The 12,335-nt window shown below is 46.1% G+C and overlaps 1 protein-coding gene across 2 annotated transcripts in view; it reads left to right on the forward strand.

The window, feature by feature from the left end:
- Positions 1 to 12,335, forward strand: part of LOC115142176 (cyclin-dependent kinase 14) — a 315,071-nt gene that overhangs the window by 179,840 nt on the left and 122,896 nt on the right. For both annotated transcript variants that reach the window (XM_065028009.1, XM_065028010.1), the window contains 2 exons: positions 1,850 to 1,898; positions 7,318 to 7,457. In XM_065028009.1, the coding sequence (XP_064884081.1) occupies positions 1,850 to 1,898; positions 7,318 to 7,457 (189 nt within the window). The remainder of the gene's footprint in view (positions 1 to 1,849; positions 1,899 to 7,317; positions 7,458 to 12,335) is intronic.

A 12,335-nucleotide genomic window follows, 5' to 3' on the forward strand; every position in this document is an offset into this window, starting at 1 on the left:
TGTTGGCATGCTGGAACACACAGAGAGATAGAGGGGGAATTAGAGGAGTGACAGAGAGAGGATGATGGAGGGAGAAGAAGAGGGACAGAGGGAGAGCAGGGGTACCATGATGTGAGTGGCGTGCCTAGCTGTATCTCCTGTGACCAATTACAGAGGACTGGGGTGTGAAACACACACACAAACCCACGCACACACACACCTAATCGCATGTCCTGTGGCCATGGCTGTGGTTGGCCATAGTTCTATGTTGTCCTGCTGCCGTGGGCAGCTGTGTGAGCAACACACACTGTTCTGTCCTGCTGCTCCTGTCATCCAGACAGACCTGGCTTCAGTGTACCAGATCAGTATACTATCTCTGCATGACAATAGGTACACACACAATACACCATTTTATTATCAGCAATTGAGGCAGTTGCCTGATCAGATGTCCAAGGCAAGACCACCTCCCTCTCTTAATAAGTGTCTCTCCAAGCTACCTGTTTCCTCCATAAGGTGAACAATCTTTTGACTGAATCCCGGGATAGAGAAAACCTTTTATTTTCTTATTTGTGCTCTAAAGGGATGCCCAATGTCACAATTATCTAATCTAAATGGCTGTTTCAAGCCTCTCATTGTCACCATCACTCAACCACAAAGTGATCATTCGCACGTAACAGATGGAACTGGGAAAATGCTTTATCAGAAGAAAGTTAACACTGGGTGTAGTCATATCTTCCCACCACCAGAAGACAGTGTTGTCTCACTCTATCCCTCTGAATATATCTTACCTCACTGAGAGCTTCTCAGTCTGACCATGTTTTAATCTTCCTCCTGAACTGTAATCAGTTTCCAGACATGAAATCAAACACAGAGATGGTATCAGCACGTTGTTTACGATTCTTCACATTCTCAGCTTTACTTTCAATAATTCACAGCCATGTTTACAGCCCTGGTTTTTCACTCTGGTGTTCGCAGCACAACAGTTTAGGTTTGAAACGTAGACAGCCATGATACTTAGCCTGACCTTGGCCCAGGGCCTTGGTGCTTTACCACAGGCTGGAGGATATTTAGTATAACCACAGTATATCAGACATTTGAGAAAGACAGGAGTAATCTGGATATCAAAACAACTCTCCCTCATATATGTCTATTCCCTGACTCTGGAACAGTCTTACCATCTCTCTATCCTCCCCACTCAATAACTCCTTAACTCAAACTGTAGCTATTCTGTATCTCTCCCCCTCTGTCTAGCAGTGGAAGAGTGGCTACTCTCTCTCTTCCCTCTCCCCCTCTCCCAAACCCGTGGTTGGCTGTCTAGCTGTCTCTCTGCCCCTCTGTCTAGCAGTGGAAGAGTGGCTACTCTCTCTCTTCCCTCTCCCCCTCTCCCTAACCCGTGGTTGGCTGTCTAGCTGTCTCTCTGCCCCCATTCCCCCAGTCTAGTCCTGGAGGTTGGCAGTTACAGTGTTAGTCTGAAAACAGAGGTCTCTACACAGGTTTTGGACGAGGGAGTCGAGCTGTCAGAGGTGCACTCACACACATACACCGAGCCATTCATACCGTAGACACACACACACACACACACACACACACACACACAAAAATACTTTTAATATTTAATAATAGTGCCATTTAGCAGATGTTTTTATCCAAAGCGACTTACAGTTATGCGTGTGTACATTTTAAGTACGGTGGCCTTGGGAATCGAACCCACTATCCTGGAGTTGCAAGCATCATGCTGTACCAAGTGATGTTAGCCTCTTGTTAAATCACATACTGTACGATGAAACATTTGTTGTAAAACTTCACAAATGTGTCCTGATGATGAATATGAACATGTTTCTATTGCCTCTCTGTGTCTTTACCCATTCAGACAGCTTTACTGTCTACAGTTCCAAGAAGCTCAGACAAGCATGGAATAAGTAAGTGTACTGTTTTTTTTGCGCCTATTCATATGTGTTGCATGGTCAGAGGGCCATTTTGTATGCCAGGTCAGAGGGCCATTTTCCTACAGACCCACTTTTGTGCTCTTCCTGTCTGTGAAAGTTCCCAAGGGCAATATGCTCCAGACCGCCAACCCCCCACCACTCCATCCATACATCCCTCTATTTTCTCTACCCTCGGGACGTCTAGACCTACAGACAGCTCACACACTCTTCCCAGGGTTCATCTGGTTTAGGGGGGGAGCAGATCGGGGTCATGCCACTGGTGTCGTGCCACCAGAGCAGTCAGCCCTGACACAGATGGCAGGAAAGGGCACAGGGGGCATTCCAGATGTGGACCACCCTCTGCCCCTGGCACTCATCAGGAGCCTGAGGGGACAGGCAGAGACAGGGTGACTTGATGATTTGGTCACAGATATGCAAAATGTCTCACAGTATTCTGGTCTGGCTCAGTGAGAACTCTTGGCCTCTGTAGTTACCACAGTGACCATGGCCCAGTGTTTAAAAGTCAAGGTTCCACATTCTCTCTCGCAGTATCACAGTTTCCTTTTTCAGATGAATATAAAATATAATTTGATTGATGGCTCAAAACGAGAGAGAAAGAGAGCGGCAGTATATTTTATGTTTATCAGTTTGTGTGTGCGTGTTTTAGATTAACTAACTTCAAAGTAATGACTCGGGACGTCGGGTTTGATACGAAAGCTTCTTTTAGTAATAATACTTGTTCACGTTACATTTAACAATTTGTTTTGGTACAGAGCAATGCAGGTAAGATGCTATCGGAAAGTCAGCCACAATCAATTAGCACCTGCACATAATTGGCGCGTTAACTCTCTCATTCCTGTCGCCAGGCATTCTGGAACTTGCAGTCAAAAAGCGTAATTCAATACAAACCAATACAATTACATATGTAAATAACTATAAAGAAATATCTTTAGATACAGCTCAATGAATTAACTTAAACATTAACTCTGTAACACATTAAAGTTACAACATTGTGCGTGTGTGCGTGTGTGTGCGTGTGTGTGCGTGTGTGTGTGTGTGTCTACAAGTACAGTATGTGTAGAATTTCTGTACCAGTGAGAGAGATACTATAGCAGTGAGAGAGATACTGTAGTAGTGAGAGAGATACTGTAGTAGTGAGAGAGATACTGTAGTAGTGAGAGAGATACTGTAGCAGTGATAGAGATACTGTAGTAGTGATAGAGATACTGTAGTAGTGAGAGAGATACTGTAGCAGTGAGAGAGATACTGTAGTAGTGAGAGAGATACTGTAGTAGTGAGAGAGATACTGTAGCAGTGAGAGAGATACTGTAGCAGTGAGAGAGATACTGTAGTAGTGAGAGAGATACTGTAGTAGTGAGAGAGATACTGTAGTAGTGATAGAGATACTGTAGCAGTGAGAGAGATACTGTAGCAGTGAGAGAGATACTGTAGTAGTGAGAGAGATACTGTAGCAGTGAGAGATATACTGTAGTAGTGAGAGAGATACTGTAGTAGTGAGAGAGATACTGTAGTAGTGAGAGAGATACTGTAGCAGTGAGAGAGATACTGTAGTAGTGATAGAGATACTGTAGTAGTGATAGAGATACTGTAGTAGTGAGAGAGATACTGTAGTAGTGAGAGGGATACTGTAGTAGTGAGAGAGATACTGTAGAAGTGAGAGAGATACTGTAGCAGTGAGAGAGATACTGTAGCAGTGATAGAGATACTGTAGTAGTGAGAGAGATACTGTAGTAGTGAGAGAGATACTGTAGAAGTGAGAGAGATACTGTAGTAGTGAGAGAGATACTGTAGAAGTGAGATAGATACTGTAGTAGTGAGAGAGATACTGTAGTAGTGAGAGAGATACTGTAGAAGTGAGAGAGATACTGTAGAAGTGAGAGAGATACTGTAGCAGTGAGAGAGATACTGTAGCAGTGAGAGAGATACTGTAGCAGTGAGAGAGATACTGTAGAAGTGAGAGAGATACTGTAGAAGTGAGAGAGATACTGTAGAAGTGAGAGAGATACTGTAGCAGTGAGAGAGATACTGTAGTAGTGAGAGAGGTACTGTAGTAGTGAGAGAGATACTGTAGTAGTGAGAGAGATACTGTAGTAGTGAGAGTTCAAAAGTCAGCCAGTTGATAGTGGAGCCAGAGCAGTGGAGCCTCAGTAACAGACTGACTGACAGACAGACTGACCTGGTTAACAGACTGACTGACAGACAGACTGACCTGGTTAACAGACTGACTGACAGACAGACTGACCTGGGGAACAGACTGACTGACAGACAGACTGACCTTAGAGGAATGACTGCCGTTTCCCATGCCCTCTATGTCTGACCCCCCAGGATGGGCATGCTGAACGCTCCAGTTCACACAGTCTGTTTGTCTGTCCCTGGCCCCTCTCCGTGTCTATCTGTATGTCCCCCCGGCCCTGCTCCACTACACTCCACCCTCTCTGCCTAGCCACTCTAGCCCCTGCCCCAGTCTCCCCTCCTCCCCTTGGACCCCAGCCAGTCTATGAGGAAATAAATATGTGAAGAAAGAAACTGGGAGGAATGTTACTGACTGCTGTTCTTCCCCCTCCTTTTATACCGTGCCAGGTCCTGATGAAGTTGATATGAACACATGCATCTCTCTCCCCCTCCCAATTCCACTCTCTCTCCCCTTCTCAATTCCTCTCTCTCTCCTCTCCCAATTCCCCTCCCTCCCTCCCTCCCTCCCTCCCTCCCTCCCTCCCTCCCTCTTCCAATTCCTCTTTCTCTCTCCCCTCCCAATTCCTCTCTCTCTCCCCCTCCCAATTCCTCTCTCTCTCTCCCCCTCCCAATTCCTCTCTCTCTCTCCTCCTCCCAATTCCTCTCTCTCTCTCCTCCTCCCAATTCCCCTCTCTCTCCCCCTCCCAATTTCTCTCTCTCCCCTCCCAATTTCTCTCTCTCCCCTCCCATTCCTCTCTCCCCCTCCCAATTCCTCTCTCTCTCTCCTCCCAATTCCTCTCCCTCTCCCCCTCCCAATTCCCCTCTCTCTCCCCCTCCCAATTCCTCTCTCTCTCTCTCCCTCCCAATTCCTCTCCCTCTCCCCCTCCCAATTCTTCTCTCCCCCTCCCAATTCCTCTCTCTCTCTCTCTCTCTCTCTCTCTCTCCCCCTCCCAATTCCTCTCTCTCTCCCCCTCCCTCTTCCTCTCTCTCTCCCTCCTCCTATCTCTCCCTTTCTCCCTCTCCCTCTGCCCTGTACCCACCTCACTACTACTCTGACATGGATAGCTGGGGCAGTTTTCTCCTTCTATGGTTTGTTGGGTCAGATCAGACATTCACAGGCATCGCATGCGAATAACATGTAAAGGGTCAGAGCACACGGCATGCTGGCATTCCTCAGTTTAACGATTTCGGAAGTGCTTGTGTGTTTTTGTAATGGTAAGACTACCCCTCTGTTTACATTGACTGTATGTTCAGTACAGCTTGTATAACCCATATAACCCTGTGTTCAGCACTTTATTAGCCAGCAGAGTCTTTGAAAGTAGCTCGGCTGACGGTGGGGTTGCATGCCAGACAGAGCTTGTCAGTGTGTAGATCCGTTCTGCTCTCACATATCTCTTTGTGCAATAGTACCCTCATCCACAATGACTCACACATGCTGAAAGGCAAGCAGCTCTCCTGGATTGCTGTTGGGGCTTGCAGGGACATATGTTTTGACACAGCCACAAAGACTTGTTCCAAAATACTGTTTGGTTGCTAGCCGTGTTGGGTGCTGTTGAAAGGTCCTGCAGTGCTGCCTTGCCTTAGTTATAACCATGGCATAGTGGTGGGGGAAGGCCAACAATAGGAGCAGGTGTTACTGCCTGTAGTCACACACACACACACACACACACATAAATACACTCTCACAGACACACACACACATGTGCACACACACATGTACTCATGCTTTCTGCCCTCCCAGGTCCCGGCTGTGGTTTCCTCATGGAAAAACATGACGACCTGAAAAGGCGTCTCTCTCTGAAGAGGGAATGCTTCTTTCCACTGTGAACATCCCATCAACCCGGTGTGTTTGATTGTCGGAGGAGATATCGATCACAGATGTGTGCTTGTTTACTCGTAGCATCTCACCTAGCTAGCTAGCCGAGGGAATCTTCCCGCTCAGGCTAGCTGACAGCATTCGCAGGCAGGAATGCACACCTATATCAGCAACCCTTTGTTTTCTAAGGATTTTATATGGAGGTAAAGTTCACCCAGTCAGTGATACCTGTTTGTTCCTTTGTTTCTGGCTCTGTTGTTGCTCAGACACCTTTTATCAGGTCAAATTAGCAATGCCTGATGGGATTTTGTACCTTTTTCTGTCATGCTAAAACCTGCCTTGTAAACGCACACTACACTTTCTGATAATACAGTATGGTCTAGATCAATCTCATTATACCCCCTGCATTACCCCACCCTTAACCTGTTTGGGATAGGGGGCAGTATTTTCACATCCACCCTCAAGCCTCAAAAGTTATATTTCGTTTAAAATGGGAACCTACCCATTTTTACATTGAGTTCAACATCCAACATCTGAGGTGGAAATGAAAGGAGAAGAAGGCCCTGCTGGAGTCAGTTAGCTGTGTTCCTCTCTGCAGAGGGGGTCTATTGGGTCCACTAGTGTAGATCTGCTCTATGCCCTCTGAGAGGAGAGACAGGAGGAGGAACAGTGGGAGAGGGCTTCAGAGTTCCTGGCATTAGGTGAAGGACTCTCTCTCTTTCACATACACATACATACTGTACATCCACACAGCTCGGTAGCTCCGGCAGAGGGAGGAATAACATCATGTTTATTTAATGGACTGCAGGCCTAATTACTGACTGACTTGGTTGTACTTTGTTCTTTTTTCTGTTTCTGCTTCCCCTTCGGTGCTGGATGGTAGGCGGGTTCAGGAGTTCAGAGCCTCCCTGTACAAACACACACGCACATGCACACACACAGGAGCAGTTCAATGAAAGCCTACAGGGAGTTGAGAGCCTCTGTCTTCACCCTCTCTGATGAAGTCTTTCATTTTTCATGGTGACCGGGTCGGCCTGTGTCACGGGCGTGCCAGGGAGAGGAGGTTGTGTAGACCATACTAACAGTCTGTTTTCTTTCTAATAAGAAGACGATTGTAATGGGTGCTTATATTTACAAGTGTGTATTATACATACTGTATGTGTGAATTGGAAATTCCCCCTGAGACACCAGGGCCAGCCATTGTCAATGGCAACCCCAGGGCAATTAAGTTTCAGTGCTTTGCTCAAGGGCACATCAACCGATGTTTCACCTTGTCAGCTATGGGATTTGAACTAGCAATCTTTCAGTTACTGGCCCAGCACTCTAACCACTAGGCTACCTTCTGCCCTGTTTCTGTTATGTAGGTTGTGAACCATGCTAACTGTCTGTCTGTCTTCCCTGTAGGTTGGGCTATGTGGACCATGCTGAGGAGTTAGCCTCTAGGTTCCTCCAGTGCTTCCCAAAGAACCGTCTGTCTGCTCAGGCAGCTCTCCAGCATGAGTACTTCAGCCAGCTTCCTCCACGGCTCTGGGAGATCTCAGACAGTATGTATACCTTTACTAAGATACTGGATCTCTCTCTCTCTCTTTATTTAGCTTTACTTCTCTCTCGCTCTGTTCTCTCTCTCTCTCTGTCTAGAGGAGTATCTGTATCACTACATCACTCCGATGCAATGGTCCCCCCCCCCTCTTTCTATATATTTCTCCATATCTCTCACCATCTCTTCCCCTCTACCCCTTCATAAAGCAGTGCAACTAGTGGTTGTTGTTGTTCATGCAGAGAGATCCTCTGTTAAAAGCCCAGATGGACCTCAGTTGTCCACCTCAAGATCTGCATTTGGAGTCTTTTCCTTCTTACTCAGTTGGGTAAAAACAGATGAGTTTTCTGTTTCTTTCAGATGTTTCTTTCACCTCTAGATGAATCTGTTACCCAGTAAACTGCACCCTACCGATGCCGAATGATCATTATTTTCCTGACACTGGTCAAAGACCCAAACAAGATTACTTTGAATATAGCCAAAAATAATGTGATAAGATAATTGTTTCGGAGTCCCTTTTGACATGCCGGGGTGTAATTCTAACCTCTCAGACTTATCTAAGCGCCAGACGAGAATGCATCTACACATAGTCACTCTTAGTGATTATGTGCGTCAAGGCGTTATTCCACAGGGACTCAGGTGGCAAAAAGAACGATGATTGGGACAGCGCACAGATGATTTCTGTGAGCGCTGGTGTGCCATCCTGAACAAATGCTCTATTGATTTAATGACATTAATTGTTGATCAATTGAACAATGATTTTATTAAAATGGATAACACAATCGAAGAGAAACGCACAGTTCTGCAAGGAGCTGTTAATGATGATGGCATATTCAATGAACTGATGAAAACTACCCAAGCTCTCCAGGACAAGTTGTCTACAGAAATAAAATAACTTAAAATCAAGAAATTCGAACCCTTCTGGAGAAACCCTGACAAAAGAGGTCCTGCTCCTCCTCTCCATGGCAGGCGCAGGAGGGATGCCGCTCACTTCTATCCACCTCGTCTGACCAACGCTCTACAACCAGCGCCTCATCTGCTTCCAGTGACAGTGGTCCCAGAACCCACGGGACTGAGTGTCTTCAATTTATCAAGCAATATATTGAGCCCTGCCTATGTCTCCTTGCTTAATAACGGGTTATATTTTGTGCCTACAACTCAGTGCAACGATTTCGATGTTTAAGTTTTTTAGAAACATCCGTTTCAGGGAATACTTTAGCTCCCCCAATCGTGATATTTCTACTGAACATGTAGGCTGCTCCACCTCCACTCCTTGTTGATTAACAAGTTTTTAACTCCTTTTTGATTAACAAGTTATTTTGTACCTCCATCTAATCGCAATCACTCTATTGGGACGTATTGCAGACTCATTGAAAAAGATGTTGTTCATCTCCTTATGAACAAACAGGAGTACATATCTTTCCATCATTTACCTCAGGATGAAAAACAAGCTCTGCTTGAATCCGATACGTCAGTCCTTACCCCCCTGCTGATAAGGGTGGGTCAGTTGTACTCATGGATAGGGCTGTTTATGTAAATGAGTGTCATAGACAACTGTTTGACAACACCTTTTACAAGAAACTCAGAAGTGACCCCACTGACCAATTTCAGAACATGATCTTTACTGTCCTAGATGGGTATGTAAGTTCTGGTCAGATAACCAACAAAGAACATGAGTTTTTGTCTATTCACCACCCTAAAATTGCTACTTTCTATACTTTGCCGAAATTACACAAGAATGTTACAAAACCTCCAGGGCATTGATGCAGATCTCAGAACAGCTCCCCTCCTTTGTAAAGGACACCAGCAGTATGATCTCAGAACAGCTCCCCTCCTTTGTAAAGGACACCAGCAGTATGATCGCAGAACAGCTCCCCTCCTTTGTAAAGGACACCGGCAGTATGATCTCAGAACAGCTCCCCTCCTTTGTAAAGGACACCAGCAGTATGATCTCAGAACAGCTCCCCTCCTTTGTAAAGGACACCAGCAGTATGATCTCAGAACAGCTCCCCTCCTTTGTAAAGGACACCAGCAGTATGATCTCAGAACAGCTCCCCTCCTTTGTAAAGGACACCAGCAGTATGATCTCAGAACAGCTCCCTCCTTTGTAAAGGACACCAGCAGTATGATCTCAGAACAGCTCCCCTCCTTTGTAAAGGACACCAGCAGTATGATCTCAGAACAGCTCCCCTCCTTTGTAAAGGACACCAGCAGTATGATCGCAGAACAGCTCCCCTCCTCCCCTCCTTTGTAAAGGACACCGGCAGGACACCGGCAGTATGATCTCAGAACAGCTCCCCTCCTTTGTAAAGGACACCAGCAGTATGATCTCAGAACAGCTCCCCTCCTTTGTAAAGGACACCAGCAGTATGATCGCAGAACAGCTCCCCTCCTCCCCTCCTTTGTAAAGGACACCGGCAGGACACCGGCAGTATGATCTCAGAACAGCTCCCCTCCTTTGTAAAGGACACCAGCAGTATGATCGCAGAACAGCTCCCCTCCTCCCCTCCTTTGTAAAGGACACCGGCAGGACACCGGCAGTATGATCTCAGAACAGCTCCCCTCCTTTGTAAAGGACACCAGCAGTATGATCGCAGAACAGCTCCCCTCCTCCCCTCCTTTGTAAAGGACACCGGCAGGACACCGGCAGGACACCGGCAGTATGATCTCAGAACAGCTCCCCTCCTTTGTAAAGGACACCAGCAGTATGATCTCAGAACAGATTCCCTCCTTTGTAAAGGACACCAGCAGTATGATCTCAGAACAGCCCTCCTTTGTAAAGGACACCAGCAGTATGATCTCAGAACAGCCCTCCTTTGTAAAGGACACCAGCAGTATGATCTCAGAACAGCCCTCCTTTGTAAAGGACACCAGCAGTATGATCTCAGAACAGCCCTCCTTTGTAAAGGACACCAGCAGTATGATCTCAGAACAGCCCTCCTTTGTAAAGGACACCAGCAGTATGATCTCAGAACAGCCCTCCTTTGTAAAGGACACCAGCAGTATGATCTCAGAACAGCCCTCCTTTGTAAAGGACACCAGCAGTATGATCTCAGAACAGCCCTCCTTTGTAAAGGACACCAGCAGTATGATCTCAGAACAGCCCTCCTTTGTAAAGGACACCAGCAGTATGATCTCAGAACAGCCCTCCTTTGTAAAGGACACCAGCAGTATGATCTCAGAACAGCCCTCCTTTGTAAAGGACACCAGCAGTATGATCTCAGAACAGCCCTCCTTTGTAAAGGACACCAGCAGTATGATCTCAGAACAGCCCTCCTTTGTAAAGGACACCAGCAGTATGATCTCAGAACAGCCCTCCTTTGTAAAGGACACCAGCAGTATGATCTCAGAACAGCCCTCCTTTGTAAAGGACACCAGCAGTATGATCTCAGAACAGCCCTCCTTTGTAAAGGACACCAGCAGTATGATCTCAGAACAGCCCTCCTTTGTAAAGGACACCAGCAGTATGATCTCAGAACAGCCCTCCTTTGTAAAGGACACCAGCAGTATGATCTCAGAACAGCTCCCCTCCTTTGTAAAGGACACCAGCAGTATGATCTCAGAACAGCTCCCCTCCTTTGTAAAGGACACCAGCAGTATGATCTCAGAACAGCCCTCCTTTGTAAAGGACACCAGCAGTATGATCTCAGAACAGCCCTCCTTTGTAAAGGACACCAGCAGTATGATCTCAGAACAGCTCCCCTCCTTTGTAAAGAACACCAGCAGTATGATCTCAGAACAGCCCTCCTTTGTAAAGGACACCAGCAGTATGATCTCAGAACAGCCCTCCTTTGTAAAGGACACCAGCAGTATGATCTCAGAACAGCCCTCCTTTGTAAAGGACACCAGCAGTATGATCTCAGAACAGCTCCCCTCCTTTGTAAAGGACACCAGCAGTATGATCTCAGAACAGCCCTCCTTTGTAAAGGACACCAGCAGTATGATCTCAGAACAGCCCTCCTTTGTAAAGGACACCAGCAGTATGATCTCAGAACAGCCCTCCTTTGTAAAGGACACCAGCAGTATGATCTCAGAACAGCCCTCCTTTGTAAAGGACACCAGCAGTATGATCTCAGAACAGCCCTCCTTTGTAAAGGACACCAGCAGTATGATCTCAGAACAGCTCCCCTCCTTTGTAAAGGACACCAGCAGTATGATCTCAGAACAGCTCCCCTCCTTTGTAAAGGACACCAGCAGTATGATCTCAGAACAGCTCCCCTCCTTTGTAAAGGACACCAGCAGTATGATATCTATTATTGAATCTCTTGATCCTCTCCCTGATAATACTTTGTTAGTTACTTTTGATGTTGAGTCGTTATACACAAATATTCCATACGAGGGCAGTATTGAAGCTATGGAACATTTTCTTCTGCAACGTGACCCCAATGAACTACCTTCCAGTGCTGCATTATAACATTGGCTGAAATAGTACTCGCACAAGTACTTCATGTTTCTAAATGATTTCTTTATTCAGACAAAGGGTACTGCTATGGGATCCTCCATGGCTCCTAACTTTGTATGTGGGTTACATGGAGAAACATTTGTATGTGGGTTACATTTTCAATCCTCTCAAAAATGTTTTCTTGCCTAACATCATTATTTGGAAACGGTATATTGATGATATTTTTTGTTCTATGGAGGGGTGATGCAAAACAGCTCCAGGCGTTCCATGCTTTTCTTAACTGTTGTTCTGAGCATCTGAGATTTACTATGCAATCTGACACATGTCAAATCAGTTTCCTTGATCTTCTGATCTTGTGTGAGGATAATGCTCTATACACTGATCTTTACAGGAAACCTACTGATCGTAACAGTTTGTTGAGGGGTGATAGTTGTCACCTGTTTCCCTTGAAAAACAGTTTGCCCTACAATTCTGTAGGAACTT

The sequence above is a fragment of the Oncorhynchus nerka genome, linkage group LG14, assembly GCF_034236695.1.
Source record: "Oncorhynchus nerka isolate Pitt River linkage group LG14, Oner_Uvic_2.0, whole genome shotgun sequence".
Taxonomy (NCBI): Eukaryota; Metazoa; Chordata; class Actinopteri; order Salmoniformes; family Salmonidae; genus Oncorhynchus; species Oncorhynchus nerka.